This window comes from Microtus pennsylvanicus, chromosome 12 (assembly GCF_037038515.1).
Source record: "Microtus pennsylvanicus isolate mMicPen1 chromosome 12, mMicPen1.hap1, whole genome shotgun sequence".
Taxonomy (NCBI): domain Eukaryota; kingdom Metazoa; phylum Chordata; class Mammalia; order Rodentia; family Cricetidae; genus Microtus; species Microtus pennsylvanicus.
The window spans coordinates 14,855,077-14,874,500 of NC_134590.1; the positions used below are offsets into that span (position 1 = coordinate 14,855,077).

Consider the following 19,424-nt stretch of genomic DNA (forward strand, 5'->3'; position numbering starts at 1 on the left):
TGCCTCTGTGTTTCCCAGTACCTATGAAGCTGTCGGGGGAAGCGTGCCTGTGTATTTCCCAGTACCTATGAAGCTGTCAGGGGGAAGCGTGCCTGTGTATTTCCCAGTACCTATGAAGCTGTTATGGGGAAGCATGCCTGTGTGTTTCCCAGTACCTATGAAGCTGTCATGGGGAAGCATGCCTGTGTGTTTCCCAGTACCTATGAAGCTGTCAGGGGGAAGCGTGCCTGTGTGTTTCCCAGTACCTATGAAGCTGTCAGGGGGAAGCGTGCCTGTGTGTTTCCCAGTACCTATGAAGCTGTCAGGGGGAAGCGTGCCTGTGTGTTTCCCAGTACCTATGAAGCTGTCAGGGGGAAGCGTGCCTGTGTATTTCCCAGTACCTATGAAGCTGTCAGGGGGAAGCGTGCCTGTGTGTTTCCCAGTACCTATGAAGCTGTCATGGGGAAGCATGCCTGTGTGTTTCCCAGTACCTATGAAGCTGTCAGGGGGAAGGGTGCCCATTATTTCCCGAAGCCGATGAAGCTGTCAGGGGGAGCACACCTTTGGAAAATACAGTCACAGACCACAGAGTACATTCTTTTCATTTTTTATTAATTGCAGTACAGAGAAAAGAAGTTAAATGTTTAAAGAAATTTTTGTTCCTTAGGGTGTTGATTTTACACCAACACAAAAGATGAGTCTTCAGGTGTATCTTCTTCTCAGGGTAGACTGGAAAGAAAAAAAGAAACTTAAGCAATCTTTGTAAAATGAAGTATATTTTCCAAATATATTTTTTAGAAATGTTGAATCTCTTAGACTCTTTTTGCAATTTCTACCGGTGCAGACAGCCTAAGCATGACCTGGACTTAGCTGAACTCTCTCACTCCGTGGGCAGATGACACACTGATGCACTGATGCGTGTTCATTATCACTGGTCTCGTGAAAGTCCTCAGGCTTCGAAGTCAGAGGTTTCACCATTTCTCAATACCTACTTATTACCTAATTTACAACAAATGAAATATGTCTTCTCAGAGTGCAACAAAGTTTCCCTTTTCTCCTAAAATGGTAATAATTTTGAAATAACCCTATATCCTAGGCCCTTTGTTTGGATACACAGATAGTATATGTTTTCATATAAAGATGAAAATAAGATATACCGTCTCATTCCATTGTTGATATAGCTTTAAAATTCTCTTCTAAAATATTACAAACAAAATGAGCAACATAGCTGTGCTCGATTATCTATATTTTTAAAGGAGGCCACTTTGAAATATGAAAAGAAATTCTGTCAAAGTTTGGCATGGGACACATGAGAGATTCGGAAGCAGATTACTTCTTACGAAACAGGAACCCCGTTAGATAGCTCTATTGGATCTACTGGTGAAATGAATTACAGAATTATTGGCTCAAAATATGCAGAATCAATAATACACAACTATTTTTACCCCCCAGAAATGCGCTTGCTTTCATATGGTTTCAGCTTTATTCTGAGGATGCCCTTGGCTGGGTTAAAGTGGGCGATTCCATGGAGTGTATCATGTAAGTCAGAGCAGAACCACGATGAACTCTTCGGGGCTGGTTTGAATTCTGGATTTTTACTCCTTTTCTCCCTTGGGTAAACTGCATTAATCTAGACCTTTGTGTATTAATTTTCTTATCTGCAAATGGAACCGAAATCGGCGGACACACGTGAGAACCTTAGAGCGGTGGCTGGTGGTAGTCTACGGAACTCTCGGCAAATGGTCCACAAATCTGGGCCATCTTAGGAAAGATGATCATGATCAGTTTTCAAAATCCCAAATATAGTTACCTGAGATGCTTGTGATGTATTTAGGCTAAGGCAGCTTGGCTTGTAGCAACAAGTTTGGGACCCTGAACACAAAGAAATGAGAGATGTTAGAAAATATCAACAGGACACTTAGATGTGCACTCCCAAGTTACTGGGAAATTCACAAGCCTTGTACCACTTACGTACAGTTGAGCTAGAATTCCTAACAGAAAGCTCACTGACATCTGTCGTATTCAAAACAATAAAGTAAACTGTCGTTGGGCCATAGGAGGAAATGTGAAATGATTTACAATGTAATTGTAAATGTTTCCCCTCATGTGTGAAATAAGTTGATTCGAAATGTAGAAATGTAACACTTCAGGCCAAGGTTGAAATGAGTTAATGATTCTGGGCTTTACAAATGTTTCTAACTATGTTCATACGTGTCGTAAATTTGGAACCCAATGGCCATGATAAGCATTCAATACACCACAGTGCGGTAGGAGATAAAAATTAAGAGCTACTTAAGTCAGCTTGTGTTACAGATCTGCAGCGAACACAATCTAGGTTGAGCCCGTTATTCAGCATGTGAGCTTCTAAGCCCCGACCGGACCAAATGCACAAGGATGGAAACTGAATATAGCAAATGCAAGACGCTCTGTTACCTCTTCAGAGAAGCAGGCCTCCTTGTCGTCAGCCTTGCAGCACTTCTCCAAGAAAGCTGAGAACTCGCCCATCACGGTCTTCAGCTGGTCACCTGTAGCCTTGGGTTTGTGTTTCACCAGCTCAGCAAGGGCGCTGCATTCGGACAGAAAGTAACAACAGCAAGGGAACGGTTACTACCACGCGGGAACACAAGACAGCAAGGATGCAAGGTCACAGTTTAAAGTTACAAATCTTGAAGCCAAGTGACTTTGGCTTTGAGGACCAAGCAGGCCATTGCAAACCTTAGTCTCGACTGTGTGTGAGGGTAGTAAGTGCCACTCTGCTAGGACTGAATCAACTGGAATAATTGGGGCAAGTCACGCCATCTTTTATGTAGTTGCAGGAGATTTCCTGAAAGACTTCTGTCTTTGCACTCCATATATGGAATTTTTCTCTCTATGTCTGCCCCATTTGGCTCATTAATAATGGGGATGCTATAAAAATGAAAAGAAGCCAAGCTGGGTCTCTGTCGTTGATATTTATAGAACAAACAGTACCGGAGAAAAAGAGCTGTGTGGGGGATGGGATTTGTTCCACGATCCGGACCACAATCACAGGTCCCCACAGGTGATGACAACCTCCCGGTACATCTCATACTGTTGGGACCTTCCCGGAGAGAATGAGGAGTCTACCCCCCTATGTGCGTTTCCAGCTGTTTCTTATCTTACCCTCAGAAGTCACACCTGTGGCTTTGTCCTGCATCTGGTATGCCTTCATCATGGAACAATTTCAGCTAATTATTCATCTCTTGAAATAAATTATCCTATGATTTCTATCACCAATTTTATGCCTGTGCAAATTCCCCAGTTGGCCATTTAGCATTATTTACTGTACCTCAACTAGAATTTTATTCTTCTGTGGTTTTTATCCACAGTATTAAAGATAATTTATATGACAATGTTTAATATAGTATTTTTTCCAATAGAAAAAAGCTTTTCAACCCAGCAATGCCAACACCTAACCACTTCTCTCTCGGGAATACAAACACTGCATCAAACTGGACCCAACCAATTGACAGTTCTCACTCTCAACACTACAAACACCTGCAATAAGAAACTATCACTCACGTTTGCTTCTTTAGCTGCTTCTCCTTGTCTGGAAGTGTGCAGATGTCGGCATGGAAGGTGAAGGATTCGGCTTTAAATTCTTTGGGGACATAGGTTTCATCAACTGGCAGAGCAGAGAAGCAAGGTCGCCTTTCCACCACAGAGCCAGTACAGCACTTGGTGACCTGCTCACTCACTGGGGTCTTCTCGTGCAGCACACACAAATGGTTCAGGATGGCAGAGAGCTAAGGAAGCACAGGCAGAGGAGCAGAACAGTCAGTAGGATTCCACAGACACCCACTTTCCGGTGCCCTGGAGGAACTGCCAAATTGATTTAGCAGCTATGAATTTGGCCTTGATTGGCACAGTGACTTATTTATCGTTGAAACCAAACATATGAGATTTATAAACATTGCCTCTCTCTTATTTAAATAAAGGTGGGCGTGTCCCAGCTACCACACACACACACACACACACACACACACACACATGCACATATTAGTACACCCTTGCTCCTAAAAGTTAGATTTGTCAATGTCTAAAGACAAAACCCCAGCACTGCTAACGTTATGTGACTTCTGTATGACTCACATAGTCTTCCACGCATGGCAGTCTGTCTGCTTCAGGGAGCGCACAGCACTTGGTGCCCACTTTTCCTAGGTTTCTTGAGACTTCCACGAGAGTTGGAGTCGACACCTGAGGTGCTTTCTGGGTGTAACGCACTAGGAGCCTGTTTAAAAAAAAATAACTTATACGGTTGCATCCAGGCAGGAAACTGGCCTGCTGTAAAATATTTCAACAAGAGAAAATTTACCTCAAATCAACTAAGATTGTTTTCCCCACTAATCGATTTTTTTCTCTTCTAGGATGATATCATAGTATTGGAGGAAGACCTTGTCCTGATAACTAACTAAGTGGCCATGAAAACTCCCTGGAGCACATGATCTTGGTCTTAGATCTGCACTAAAATCATAAGGAAGTGAGCTATATTTCTCTATCTGGTGGCATCGCTGGACTCGGTGCTGCTTGAAAGAAAACCAGCACAAACTTCCACAGGTCAGCAGTGTGATCAACTAAGCGGCGGAAAGACCGCTGGTTTAAGGGAGACAGTGAAGGATCAAATGAATGGAAACAGTGCCTGCCTGCACATCATCTAACATCTCATAAGGTCTAGTATTTAATAATGCACCATAAGCAATAAAAGTCAGCATAGGACTGGAGTCTCCTCAAGTGAAGAAAAGACGTCAACTCCGAACTCTAGAGTCAGAAGAAGCTAAAAGCCTTTAAGGAAAGATATGACCCTTCAGTGCCCTCTCTGTAGGGAAGGTTCTGTGGGGCTGGCACGTGACTCTAGCAGGCTGCTCAGTCTCTATCTTCTAGGAATACAAGGTCCCGACTACCAAAGTTCAGGTGTGACTCCCAAATTCCAGCCTTTCCCCGGGTGAACCCTTATTCACGTAACAGCCACATATTATTGAAATCTTTTGCAGTGTTTTTGCGTTCAGCATCTCTATCAGTTCTTGAGCTTCTGCTGTCCAATGTGTGCTACTTCTTGTTCTACCAAATACTGTTCTGTTGTTTGCTCACAAACTCCACCTAATCTTTGAAGGATATTCCCAGACCACTGTGTCAAGATTTGCTATGAGTTCTCAAAACACCCAATAGTCTGGTGTTTTATATTACACAGGGATCCAGTCCTCTTCATCCTGTGATATAAGCTACATCCTCTCCAAAATTTTTGATAGATAGGGATTATAAATAATGTGTTTTCATTACTAAGGTCATATTCTGGGTGACATATATTAATATAATAATATACATTAATAATATATATATTAAAGAATTACAAATTGATCGAGGAACAAAGTAGCTGATAGAACTACTCACGCATTTTGGAATCCATACTCTCCAAGCTTCTCAAACAGTTCACAGTTAGCTTTGACTAAGTTCTTAGGCTCCTCTACAAGAGGCTGGAATTCATCAAACTGCAACAAAAAAGAACTCTGTTTATAGCGCCCTTCCTGAGAGCCCAACCTAGGTCATTGGCATTTCTCCCTTCCTTCAGTCCAAAGACACATTAGGGGATCTTCCATGTCATGTCTGTCATACTACATTTAAATTGTTCTTTTTATTTGCAAGGTCGTTTGGTACAGACAGGGTAATAAGAATCTTCAGTATCTGGAAGTCAAGGGCTGTGTTTGAGTGAGATCACCTGACTCATTTATTTTTGTTGTGCAACTATTCTTCTATGTCTAAATTTCAGACTGGTTCTCTCTATGATGACATTAAGTTGTACTTAACTAGTCCTCTTCTGTTAACCAGCTAAATGGATGAAATTAAAATCACACTAGTGCTCAGCAGACGTTCAGTAGACCATGGCCATCACTTTTAGGCAATCCCTCTAGTTGGATCTCGAGGTCTCTGAGATGAAACAGTCTACTCCCAGACTCAAGTCACAGAGTGGTGCCTGGCATTCAGTAACTCCTTTGTAAACTGTGATTCTCTTCTGGCCCCAATTAGTTCAGAGACCAGTATGTGCTTACAGGAGTGCTGCCTGAAGTCCTCCACAAGAAACCTGCCAGCATAACTTCTCCTAAAACTACTCCAAAGCCTTCTCCAAAATGTTTGAAAATATCTTTAAAAAAATAAACTATACAAATTCCTTTGAGATACTAATGTTAACAGTTGACAATTTGGGGAGTTGGGTTAACGGTCTTTAAATGTAAACTAAATAAATCTCTTCTAGTTGGCATTCGAATTTACTTTCTTATTTTATCCTTAAGAGCATGAAAAGGGAAAAACTACAATAAGGACTTTGTGCGAGTAAAGATTCCTTCCTTTCTTCAGACCTTCTTTTTCTAGAGTGATTATTCCAGGTTTCCTTACATTTTACCCAAAGTGTTCATCCTATCACGATTGAGAACTTGAAGAGCTCAGGCTTGCCTCCATTTCAAGAAAACATTTGAATTGACCTTATAGGAAGCGCCGCCAGGTGCCGCTGTGTTCTGGGCTTGAGGAAACCTACCACTTTGCCATAGCAAGCATGAGGGTCAGCTTCAGCACAGCACTTTTCCAGGGTGGCTTCGTATTTCTTAGCGAGCCTCAGCAGCAAGGCAACAGAGTAGTCAGGATGCCTTCTTGCATATTCATACAAAAACCTAGTGAAGAGGAGCATAGACTGAGCTAGACACGTGAGCAAGCAGTAGCCTCACATAACTAATTTCAGTAGTGAGTCCCATTCCAGGCGCCCTGCATTGGAAGGAGCTCCGTGGCGGAAACTAAGCAAAAACTTGGGGCCAGAGATAACTCTTTCCAGGTTCAACTTTGCCACTGCAGTGTATTTTAGTGTTCTGCATGGGGACTATATCAGCACTGTTAGGGCATTAACTTTCTCCATTGTAGAATGGGAAGAAGGATAGCATCTCTCTCACAGGGTGGGTTGGGATAAATCCATGGCACACAGAGACTGGCATACATTAAATATTTGATTCATAGTTATTTTTACTGTATATCTAATTTGTTTTGAACTACGTCTCCAAAGTAGCTCAAGAAATGTGTAAATACAGACAATGCTAAAAGTTTCTTTTGCTTCTACATATGAGTGAAATCTGTTATTAAGCACATATTTAAGAAATATGCTTAAACTTATGCTTAAGTGATACATATTATTTATATATTCATGAACTATTTATAAAGAATTCTAGAAATATCCGTATGAAGTAAGGAACCTTGAAATTATGCTATATGCATGTATGATTTCATAACAATATTTTAAATTACCTAAACTACTTTTCCGGTAAATTTTAAAGGCTGAGACTGGCAAGGGAGAACAAATTTACTGAGTGCCACAGAAGTCATGGTTACTCCAAAGGAAAGCCTGGTGTGGCTTCCTAAGCCATGCAGCTCTGTTAAAACTAAGAAAGGAACTGGGTGAGGTGGCACATAACTTTATTCCCAGCACTCTGTAGGCAGAGGCAGGAGGATCTCTGTGAGTTTGAGGTTAGCCTGGTCTACATAGTGAGTTGTAGGACAGTCAGAGCCACCCAGTGAGACCCTGTCTCAGAAACAAAACGAAACACAGCAAAGCTACGAAAGGAAAGGCGTCTACTCACGTGCCCAGGAAGACGTCTTTGGCTTCAGCATAGTTCTTGCACACGTCCTTATCCTCAACGAAATCAGCAGCCAGTGGGGCCAGATCAGCAGGCATCTCATCGTGGTCCACCTCAGCAAGGCAATGGGCTTTCTGCAGCACGGGTTTGTCACAGCAAGACTGCAGTTTGCTAGAGATGGATGCTTGGTTATCACACATGTACTTGGCGAGTTCCACCTGTGAGAAAGAAAGACAACTATTTAGGAGAAATGGTCTTTGCTAAGTCTCCCCCTCACACCTCTGTTGTGTGGGGAAAGCACACGTCTCATGCTCTGGAACATACACAACCAAATGGCTTCTGTAAACACATTCTCACACACTGCGTCAGACCTGTGGCCTCAAGACACCATGACTAAAACATTCCAGTCAGATTCGAGAGAGACTGACTGACTGGTCAGGAACAAGTTATTCACTTATTAATTTCATGTTTCTATGACTAGATATTTCAGGTTCTTTTTCTGTGACTGAGATAACGATTCAGGTTCTTTTTCTTCCAGGAAATTGAAGGCAATTTACTCCTTCCAAATTATGGGTAGGCATTTTAATACTAAATAACTCACTGAAATATGTGGCATAATTAAATACCGAGCAATGGGCACAGTTACAGGCCCTGCCTGTGTACATGCAATATCTGACTTAAGATTTCCAGGGGTTATCACAGCAGAAGAAAATTCTGGCATCGGGCTATTGTTTTAATCTTTCAAAGGGGAAAGTGCAGAAGATGATGGTACAGCTTTGGAGAATGTAAGATCACAGAGAATATTTATGTACTTAACACAGACAGTAAATTAGGGGAAAGATTATGGAGGCAAAACAGCATCCTTTCTTGAAAAGCCTCTCCAATCTGTGCGATCTCCAACCCACTTCTCTCCCCAAAACATCTTATAAACTGACATTTGTCACTGCTCTCTTTCCGATTTAGTCTTCCCAGAATGCAGCTGAACAAAGAAGTTTCGGGTCAATTAATAATTCAGAAAACTGTTTTTGTTTTGGTTTGGTTTTTGGGTTTTTTTGGGGGGAGGGGAAGCATTGATTTGTTTGTTTGCTTGTTTTCCTGGAAAATGCCACAAAGTAAGGACACTTGGTAGAGTAAGGGAGAGGCCAGAGCCCAGGTCAGCCACCATCTGTGGCCACCGATGCGGCCAAGCGCATCCTCTCACTGACTCTAGCATGCAATGACTCTTTACCCTGTCATCTGCGCATTCAAGCAGGTCGCCATGGCAGCACTCCTGGGTGACTTTGGTGAGGTCTGTTGCCAGTTTGGTAATTTCTGCGAAGTCAGCCTTGGGGAATTTCTGGCTCATACGAGCTACTGCCCTAAAAAGAAAATTTCCCCATCAAAGAATTACTATCATATTATATTTGTAAGAAAGTAGTGAAAAGATATCATCTAGAACAAGGTTCAAAACTAACTGAAATGAAGATAATTATAAAAATTCACCAGTCCTTGTAATGTTAGTTCTGGCATAATAGGTTTTCTTTGGGCAGAACTATCTGCTGAAAGAATAGGCGTGGTCTGGGGAAAGCTAATGCCTCAAAAAGTTAAAATCAAAGGGGAATTTCCAAAGGGGTGGCAGTCTGAGAAGCATCAGGTTTTGAGCCCTTATCTGGCTTGATGACATCTTAGCAGTGTGACCCCAAGCAGGCTTTAACTTTTATAGTGTTACAGTACACTAAATCAAAGGATCTGGGAGGTTAAATTATGTTACAGTACGAAGGCATTTTCTCATCTGGAAATGAAGATCCATCCTCTTTTGTCTTAAGATACACCTATCAGAATTCTAAAGGTCTGTGGAGGGGGGAAATCCTTGATGTCTAGAGAATTAGAGAGCTTTTCTCATGCATCCTTCTGCCAAGGAATTGGTCCAGCAGGGAGCCTCTAAGCCTCACGGCAAAATGTAAAAAGCCAAGATCTTCATTATTATCAAAACAATTTTCAGTTCTATAATTCCAATATAGATTCCTTTGCAAAAACCAACCATCACCCATGTAGCGGTGTGTTGTTTCATGCTGGAGTTGCTATATTTATTGATTTAATTGGCTTTAAGAATTTGCATGGTAAGGATGACTTGGTGAGAATAATTCTTGCTGACAGAGTCCTGAAAACAGGGACAATGTCTGTCTTCTCCACTTCCTCTCCTATTGTGTTGCTTCCTTATTGATGAGCAGGCAAGGTGCTAGAAGGGCAATCATATTTTTCTTGGCCTATATATTAAAGGACGTTCCCAGGTTCAGCTACATAATTTTCAAAAAGCCAAGAGAGGGTGGAGCAAACACATGAGATTAGGAACAGACAATTGGAGTTGTCAGAAAGTTCTGACGGCTGAATTAAATTATCTGGACAAGAAAACACTCACTTTCAGACCGAGGGGAAATAAAATAAGTAAATTAATTACCCTGACTTTGATTGTATATCTTTAAGGTTTTAAAATGAAATTCCTAGTCTTTATAAGCAAAGCAAATGGAATTTAAATACCTGTCTTCTTTTAGACAAAAAAAAAAACCCTAAATACTTTGATGATTTAAGACAAAAAACTGAGACAAAATTGTCAAATTATTACTGTTATTCTGATTTCACTTCTATCAACTTTTCGTAAAGTACCTTATAAATGCACAGTCTTGTAGATTGAACAATTATCATTATAAAGATGTGAGCTGTGATATAAAAAAAATACGTACCATGCTTTGAAAGCTCTCTCTCCAAATTTCTCCATGCTGGAGCACTTCAGTCTCTGCTTCACAGATGAGAGCAGTGCTTTCTCCTTCAGAGCATCAAGCTACAGAAAGAAATCTAGTTGAAAAAATTTGGAAAAGACAATTTCTACACACACACACATACAACTTCAAACGTTCAGACAGCCATATGCCAAAATCATTTCTTTGGGTGAGGAGTTTAAGTCAGGCAAGAACTCTACTACTGAGATACACCTTCCATCAAAATGAAAATTTTAAAAAAATTGCACATAAATTCACAAATATTCCCTTGTGATTGCTAAGGGAAGGAAAATCAGTCTGGTCATAGCAGAGGTTTCTAGGTAGACAATGCCAGGGAGAGGTACTGAGTCCCAAGGCCTATACATACAGATCTGTATTGACTTTAATTTTAATAATTTAATAGTTTAAATAATTTAAAATTTTAATAATTTAATTTAATAATTTTTAATTTTAGTAATATCCCAGGGCATATACATATAGATCTGTATTGACTTTAATTTTGTAACTAGTTCATCTAACTCTCTACTGCATCAGCTTTTACAAAACGGGCAAGTGCCTAAGAAAAGCAAATGATTTACGTAGTAAATATTTATGGAAAAAAGGAATGGATTCCAACTTCTAGCCTCAGCAAAATTCTCTGCTTTGAATTCTCATAGTCTCATAGAACGACTAAAACAGTAAAAATAAATTAAAAAACCCTAGCCCTTGCTGTCCAATTTAACAAATGCTATGATACAACAGAAGACGCCACCATAAAGAAGATAAGTAAACACAAGAACTCCCTCTCAGACCATCACTGCTAGATCTTAAAGGAAAAAAGGTATGAGAACAAAAATCCATTGGTATCTTAAGAGAGAAAAAGGTTTTTTAATGACATAGAGAAGTTTCATCCAGAGATTCAGATGTCCCAAATCTGGCCCCCAAGATAGCCAAAAACTGAGGCTGGGAATACACCGTGGTTCTGGCCCGCCGTCTGCCCAGGGATTACCTTTGGTCCCAGGCAGGCGGCTTTGTCCGCTTCAGCACAGCACTCAGTCATGATGGCACTTTGCTTCTCAGCATAGTAAAGGAGCTCGGGGGCATAGAAATAAGGATGTCTTCTGGCAACTGCATGCAGATAGCTGAGGTAGGGAAAAGGAAGAGAGTAGGCAATCATTTCCCACAGCACATAACACTGCAGAAATGATGCCTCAGCCCAAACCCAAAGATTTGTTATGGGCCAGTTCCACTCGGTATGGCTGTGAGTGATGGCTGTCTCTGTTGTTCTTAAGTGAGGGAAGGGAGATTGAATTTGTGTATCTGTGTACAAATATTCACATGTGCATTTTTGCTAAATGGTTAAATTTGGGTGATGTAATGTTGCTGACTAAAACAAAATTGATCCAGAGGACATGAACACCACACACACACACACACACACACACCACTCTAGAATATTTTGCAACTTCTCAATCTCAGATTTTTCACACAGGTCATACATGTCTTCAAGATCAAAATATCCTTGATCTTCTTATTGTCATTGTGAATAGTTTTGTGGTGTCAAATATTAGGTTTTTAAAAATCACCTTAAGGTAAAACCTTCCCAGGCTTGATGCTGGATATTTGGGCTTTGAATGACTATTAGCACAGGTGTTCCTGGCAGAGTTGTTGCCCAGTTTTTTATTTAAAGCATGGGTCTCTGGTTACTTACTGTCCCATAAATGAAGCAGGATTTTCCTGGAAGGAGGTGCACATGACGTCAGCCTCTGGCCTCACAAATGGGGGCAGGTTGGGTTTGTCATCCTTGTGTTTCAGGAAACATTGGTTTCTCTCAGGTTCTTGTTTGCCACAGCACTCAGCCAGCTCAGCATAGTTGTCACCAAGATTTGGGATGGCACAAAGCTTATCTCCAAAAAGAGTGTGCTAAAGGGGAAAACAGAAGATGTCAAATTCCTGCCAGTACCCGACTTTCTCTATAACCAAAGAGCAGTGCAAAGAACAGAATGTACAGATAAAACATGGTTAAGAAAATAAGGACCTGTATGTAGGTATAAAGACGATATGTCCCATGTTGAAGCATCACATGATTCCTTGAAATATATACAATTTTATGCTTTTATATAGCACTTAAAATAAATGTAAGTGTGAAAAATTGTTAATGAAAGAAATCATATTTTAAAACTATAAAGCAAAAGGAAAATCATATAAAAAATCCCTTCATTGACTTTCCTTTGATTTGCCTGTTTTTGTGTAATTTTCCTAATAGTCAAATGCCACAGTGCTATGTATGGTGAATGAAACAGAGGAGCAAACAGGTAACAGCCTTAAGGGATGTTACCCTACATGACTTCTATCTGGCACCAAAAGCTAGAAGAAAAAGTCACAATGATGAAAAAAAAAATCAAGGGAAACTAGCTCTGGAAGGAGAGTGTGAATTATACTCGAGTCACGTGTTCACATGGCTTCTCATTTGACTATAGAAGAAGGAACAGAACAGGAACTTCTCTGTTCCATTTAAACAAGCCCGTTTTTAGCAGACTCCCTGTAAAACTGAGGAATAACACAATCTACTATAAGTAATTACTACATTAAAATGTAGATCTCCTCTTTGTTCTAGAAATAATGACCCCAAAGGACTTCATTTGTTAAATAATTCTTCCTTTCCTCATTAATTTTTGTTATAAAAGTCATCTAACTTCATGGAAATTTTACTGATTTAGACAGAGTTTATTAACTTAAAAAAATTGACTCAGGAATAGCAAGGTAGAACTGTACTGTTTTGTGTGAAGTACTAACCCTGCAATGAGAGAGAAAGGCTTCCAGAGGAAAAGGCCTAGAGATAGTTTTGAGAAACGGCTTGCAGCCAGAGAAGCTCAGGTCCCAGGTTTTGAAGTCCTACCCATAAAGAGCAAAACTTCTCCTAAACAACTGAAAACCACACTTTTTAGTTGTATATAAAAATTCATTCCCCTAAAATAGAAATAAAGAGCTATACTATAGTTTTATCCAAGTAACCACGTAGCATAGAAATCAGTTGATGCTTTCTGAAGATTCATATAGTACCATTATGTCAAGAAAACATTATCCCTCCTGTTCTACTGTAGCATTACCTGTAATAATCAAAATGTATAAATAGCCTAAGCAACCACGAGCAAATGGATGAAGAGAATGTGGGTAGACAGATTAAGATGTGGTCCATACACAAAGGAGTACTCTTTAGCCTTTAAAAGAGGAATGTTCTGCAACTGGTACCAACATGGGCCAATTCAGAGGACATTCTGCTAAGCGCAACAAGCCAGTCACAGAAAGACACGTTCTGAGTGATTCAGCTCATATAAGGTACCTGAGATAGTCAATTTCACAGAATTCAAAAGGGGAATTATGGCTGACAAAGAAAGGAGGAACTCAGTTATAGATCATTTGGCATAGAATCTCAGTTAAGCGAGATAAATGTTATAGATCTGCTGGATGGTGTTGTAGCTATTGTCAGCTACAGTAAAGAGGGTAAAGGGCTTTCACTACAAAACTTAAAAAATGTATAAAAAGATTTCTATTGTTGTTAGACTCTGTGAACAGAGGTCAGATTTTAGAGCTTGGAAAGAAAATGTACAAATGACAAATTGCCATTAAAAACATTATAACTGCTCACTTCAGCCTCCAAGAATTTAAGTTATGCACATACCTAGAGTGTCTCCATTTAATAATCATTGAATCATTTAATAATTTTTTATAGTTTCTTTTATATTTTGAGATTACTATATAATTGCATCATTTCCTCCTTTTCTTTTCTTCCTCTAAACATTCCCATATATGCCTCCCTTGTTCTTTTAGATCCATATCCTCATTCCTCATTAATTGTTGCTACATACATATATGTTTATATGTATACATATATATTCCTAAATACAGTCTGCTGGTCTACATAATGTTACTTGTATATATGTCTTCAGGATTGGCCATTTGTACTGAATTAACCCATTGGTGTTCTCTTCCCTGGAGAAGACAATTTCTCCTGCTCCCAGCGTTTCTTCTTTGCCTATAGCTCTTTATGTAGGGTTGAGACCTTGTGGTCTTTCCTCCACTTTGACACATCTATTGTCATTGTCATTGTTAAGCTCACATTTGGGCAGTCATGATGGTGAGACTTTTTGGGGTGTAGCTTCTGGCATTACTAGGAGACAATCTCATAGCAAAATCCCTAGTCCTCGGGCTCTTACATTCTTTCTGCCCCCTCTTCCACAATGCTCTCAGGGCCTTAGGTATGGGAGACAGTATTTGTTTTCCTTTGAAACATTCAGAATTATATAAAAGAGAAAAAGAGGTCCTCAAAATCAGCATGCACTTACAAGTGACTTGTCACAGTTTTCAGCAGACTCGTCGGCAGCACACGCCTTTGCAAAGTCGGTCACCTCATTCACTAATTTTATGTGTTCTTCATAGGGGCATTTCTGGAGATGCTGGGCAAAGGTGATCAGGACTCTGAAGAACAGACATAGAAATAAAGCTCTCATATGGAGCAGTTGACTTTCCTAAATAGCAAATTGTGAACGTGCACACCATCCATACACTGTATATCTTTCTCACAACTAGCTAGAAAACCTATTCCAGGCAGCTCTTCTCTGCGGTCTAACCAGGAAGATGTGCCTCTCCAAGCAGAAAGAATATGGATTTGTACCATGCTTATGTCTAGATGCTTATGTGTATCAGTAGATTTATGACGATAGGGCAAACAAGCAAACTATGTTCTAAATACATTTCATGGTCAAGGCTAGACATTACCCAAGTCCTGGGAGTTATTTCTTTTCTAATCCATATACCTCTGGTAATAGGAGGTATAAGATACTATTGACCTTTTAAAAATAAACTAACTTCTCATTTTTTACCATATTAAAAAAATTTTTTGAGGTTGGAGGTGTGATTTAATTATAGACCACTTGCATCATATGAGTGTAAGGCCCCGGTACTATAAAAAGGCAAATTAGTCTGCTCAAAAGATCATGGGATTGTCCTGTGTAAAGAATAATTAGCAAGTTAGCTGCCCAAGGAGCTACATCTTCGACCTTTCCAGAAAAAAAAATAAGATTCCATTCTTCACAAGTTTGATGTGAGCTCCAGAATCTTGCTCTCCAGTAAAGCAGCCATTAGCCACAAGTGGCTAGATACATTTAAGTAAAATTAAATATCATTTGAATGTATGCTTCTTGGTTAGACTTGCCATGTTTCAAGTACCCAATAACCATGTGCCCTCTGGCTGCCATATTGCCCAGCACAGGTCTTTCCAGTGAAGACATTTCTATTGGACAGTGCGACCCTACAATTTACACACTTAAGGTGAGAAAAAGCACTTTAGAACTTGAACTACTACCAGAAACATCAAATTGACTTTCAACATTTTAACTTACAGGCCTTTGAAATATTTTTCTCCCAAATCATTGTACCGATGAGCGATCTCACTCTTGTCTGTGGGAACAGGGAGAGAAAATCATATTGAGATATTGATAAAGACAACTAATATATCTAATATTATAATGCTGCTTCTCATACTTCTATCCCCAAACTTAAGCTATTTCTTTGCTTTAAGACACTGGCCTTGATAGCTATAAAAAAAAATGAAGCTGTCAATGATTCCTTCCTTCTGCATTTAAAAGAACTGTCTTTTCACCAAAATATTATTTTAAAATTTAAGTATTTATAGCTTTGCTATCAAACCTAAGATTCAATGCTTTTGTCATGTCTGTATCTACTAAGACAACCTGAAATTAAAGTAAATACAATATGGAAGCTCCAATTAGAAAATAAACAACACCCACTTTTAGCTTTTAGTATAACATGGTACAGTAAACGGGCTTTGCGATTGGGAAAAATTCTGACTTCGGCTGTATTCGATAGAACTCAAGTCACTTTGCCTAGCATTTCTTCAAAATTAAGAGAAATTTAAAAAATAAGCTTAAAAAATCCCCTCATTATTGTCAACTAAGATGTCTAAAGTATATTGATAATATAACCACACAAGGGTTCTCAGGTGCAAAATAGCATCAAAGCCTGGAGAGAAGCCCTGAAGGGAAAACTAAGCTTTAAAGCTACGGGGCTTCTTCCATCACTAAGCAAGTATGGTAAGAGTAGAGCAGGAAAGACATAAGGTTCTTACGTGCATCTCGGCGAAACAAGCCCCTGGAAAAAGCAGAGCCGGAGACAAAGAGAAGGAGGAGGAAGGTTACCCACTTCATTGTGCCAGAGGCTTGTGGGCTTGAGAGGAAAGGTGAGATGGATGGAGAGAACGGCGCTCTAATATACTTCTTTCACCAATAACGGTAGACCATTAACCAGACTCATCTCCCATCTCATTGGTTCTCACCCTATTACAAAATCAGACAATCCGTGCCAAAAAGTTGTTTGACTAGATCCCTTGCGTCTGTTTGCCATCTGGAGCTGTTTTCCCCACAAGACTTTGTCAATTCATTCAAAGTTATGTAAAACATCAAATTTTACATAAGAGTTTAAACCGTTCAAACCGATTTCCCTTACTGTGTTCCTTGTCTCCCACTTGAGCATTTTGGTCTGGGCCTTCGCATGGGAACACGACTTGTTTTAAAAGCTAAGTACTGAACTACATGCATTGCTCATTCCAAGTCTGCTTTTACTGTTGGTAATAAAAATTTTGCATGGGGGGGTGCTGATTATAAGGTTTTCATGTCTTTCTCGTCCTTTTGAAATTAAAATCTTCCATAAAGCTCATATTGCCTCAAATGTAAGCAGAGAAAAGGCTGGAGCAGTTAGAATTTCAGGGGATGCTTGGAAGTTTTGTGTCTCCACCCCAGCTCTGTCTATGTGTGAAACAGGCCTGAGGTGGATATTTCCATCTGACGTGAATCTCTTTCTTGGGTTTTATTTTTAAGAAGAGACACTAGAGGAACATGCACACAAAAGATAGTAATGATGGTGTTTGCCACAGAACACAAGAGGATGATAGCAGACCAGCTCTCTCACTCACCTCAAAGAATGAGTTAGTCAGCACTGTCATCCAAATTGCCTCCATGGAACCTACATGTACAGAGACTACTGAGTGGCCAGAAAAGCATTCTTTTTCATATCTAGTTATAACAATGAAAGAAATCTACTTTCTGTGACCTCATTTTAAGTCCTCTTCTTTAGGAAGGTGTATGAATTATATAATCAAACACAGGAGATTACAAACACAAATAATGAAGGAGAAGGAACAAGCATTTCCTTGCTTGTATTAAGACTCAAAGGTGTCCTGAAAAGCAATAACAGACTAGTCTCCAAAGACACAGATGGACAGAATGTAAAAGAATGCCTGCCTGTGGAATTCATATTCCACCAGGGGTAGGGGTTGAGCCAAAAACAAAGAAAGAAAGAAAGAAAGAAAGAAAGAAAGAAAGAAAGAAAGAAAGAAAGAAAGAAAGAAAGGAAGGAAGGAAGGAAGGAAGGAAGGAAGGAAGGAAGGAAGGAAGGAAGGAAGGAAGGAAAGAAGAAAGAGAATTTAGAAGGTAATTCTTTCTTGGACAAATTACAGTTTGTCTTTAAGCTTCCTAGAAAGACTGGTCATTTTTTATCTGAAGTCCGCAGTCAAACCTAGCTCTGTCTGGTGTGAGTCTGGAAGCATAAACAAATGAGGAGTGTGCAAGCCCTTGAATATAGTTGTATTGCTGACTCACAAATCCAGGTTTTCTTAGTCACACGAATACTATGAACATGTATTTTTCATTTGACAACTGAGTAAAAAAAATCTGTGTATCTACTTTGCATTTATATTATAGTATAATCCTAAGTACCAAAATCTAAAAAAAAAAAATCAAATCATCATAATGGAATAAGAGCTTGAGTTGATTTACTAACTGATGGGGTTTCAATAATTTTAAAATATAAATAACAACTGAATCTTTCCTTAACAGTACTGATTCGGTGTTTTACATGTGCATATCCTAACTAATCATTAGCAGCAGAGAATTAAAGTGCTTCATTCTTAACACGATTTTTATGCTTGCCAAGAAATGCTTGAAACATTGCCTTTGGTAAGGAAGAATTTATACTCTTTCTCTGAAAATCCCGGCATTAATTCTGTATGCGTATTCTGTACTGAGAGGAAGGAAGCCATATGGCTGTTATTTCTAAATGTCCTGCTCCCCAAGATTTTAAACTCTATGGTTAGTCAGTCACCAGGAGAGTTTGGCATGACCATCCATGCAAAACTGAAACTGAGTTTTGGAAACAGCCTAGAGAATCTATTTTCTGAGTAAATAAAAAATGGCTCAGATGATTCTTAAGCGTTTTTCTCGTGCTAGTGGGACAACTGTGAAAATGAAGAGCGGTTGAGAGAAGCCTTTGTTTGGAAAGTGTAATTGTGCATTCATCATTCAGAAGTGAAAAAAAAAAAGGAAAAAAGACCCCTCTCCTGTTGAAATGCAAATATGACTCAGAATGAAACCCGAGCCTCAGTCCTCTTGCCCTGGTTTTTCCATTGTCTTGTTGGATGTTTGTTGCTTTCATTCATTTTGATAGGATGGTTTCAAAGTAGATGGATTATCTCATTGGAACTGTTTTCTACTTCCTCGTCACCCCAATTCTAACCTTCAAACCAGCACTCTCTCTCTCCCTCCTGACTTCTGGAACCTCTCAGGAAGTCTTTCAAGCCAGCCTTGCCTTTTATCTGCCAGGCTGCACGTTTCATCCTGCAGGACCCTGTAGTACTTCCGGATCTCCTCTTGGAAGTAAAACGTGTCCAGGAAAATACTATAGCAATATTTAATAATGTCCTCAGAATTTTACCATAGACCTTCTAGAAGTAGTGACATTACCTGTATCCATTCTAAAATATAGAAAATTTGGCTGAATTTGGAAGAAAAAATTGGGACACAAAATCTGTCTTTTTTCTATATAAAAAAGACTCTTTTTTTTTGGTGGATATATACAGATCCTACCTAGTCTGCAGGACTAGAAATGCTTTATAAAGAATGAAGTAGGTAAAATGGAAGATCATTATGCAAAAAGTCAACAACTGAAACAAGATGAGCTATTAAATTTCCCATTCAGTTATGAAGATACATTTCCCAATAAAAGTCAA

General features: G+C 39.5%; 1 protein-coding gene across 1 annotated transcript; it reads right to left on the minus strand.

The window, feature by feature from the left end:
* Positions 1-570: 570 nt before the first annotated feature.
* Positions 571-16,615, minus strand: Alb (albumin). The gene is made up of 15 exons (XM_075943393.1): positions 16,491-16,615; positions 15,745-15,802; positions 14,689-14,821; positions 12,054-12,265; positions 11,352-11,484; positions 10,328-10,425; positions 8,836-8,965; positions 7,611-7,825; positions 6,524-6,656; positions 5,386-5,483; positions 4,090-4,228; positions 3,520-3,743; positions 2,413-2,545; positions 1,790-1,851; positions 571-708 (listed from the first exon to the last, which is right to left on the minus strand). The coding sequence occupies exons 1-14, from the start codon at positions 16,567-16,569 to the stop codon at positions 1,810-1,812; spliced, it is 1,827 nt and encodes a 608-aa protein (XP_075799508.1). The 5' UTR covers positions 16,570-16,615; the 3' UTR covers positions 571-708; positions 1,790-1,809.
* Positions 16,616-19,424: the final 2,809 nt, after the last annotated feature.

Bases quoted from the DNA above. Each gene is read 5' to 3' on its own strand.
- Alb (XM_075943393.1), bottom strand. From the start codon at position 16,569: ATGAAGTGGGTAACCTTCCTCCTCCTTCTCTTTGTCTCCGGCTCTGCT. The intron at 8,966-10,327 runs GTACGTATTTTT...TTTTCTTTTTAG, and splicing joins GAGAGAGCTTTCAAAGCATG to GGCAGTAGCTCGTATGAGCC. The intron at 4,229-5,385 runs GTGAGTAGTTCT...TTTTTTAAACAG, and splicing joins GAGTATGGATTCCAAAATGC to GCTCCTAGTGCGTTACACCC.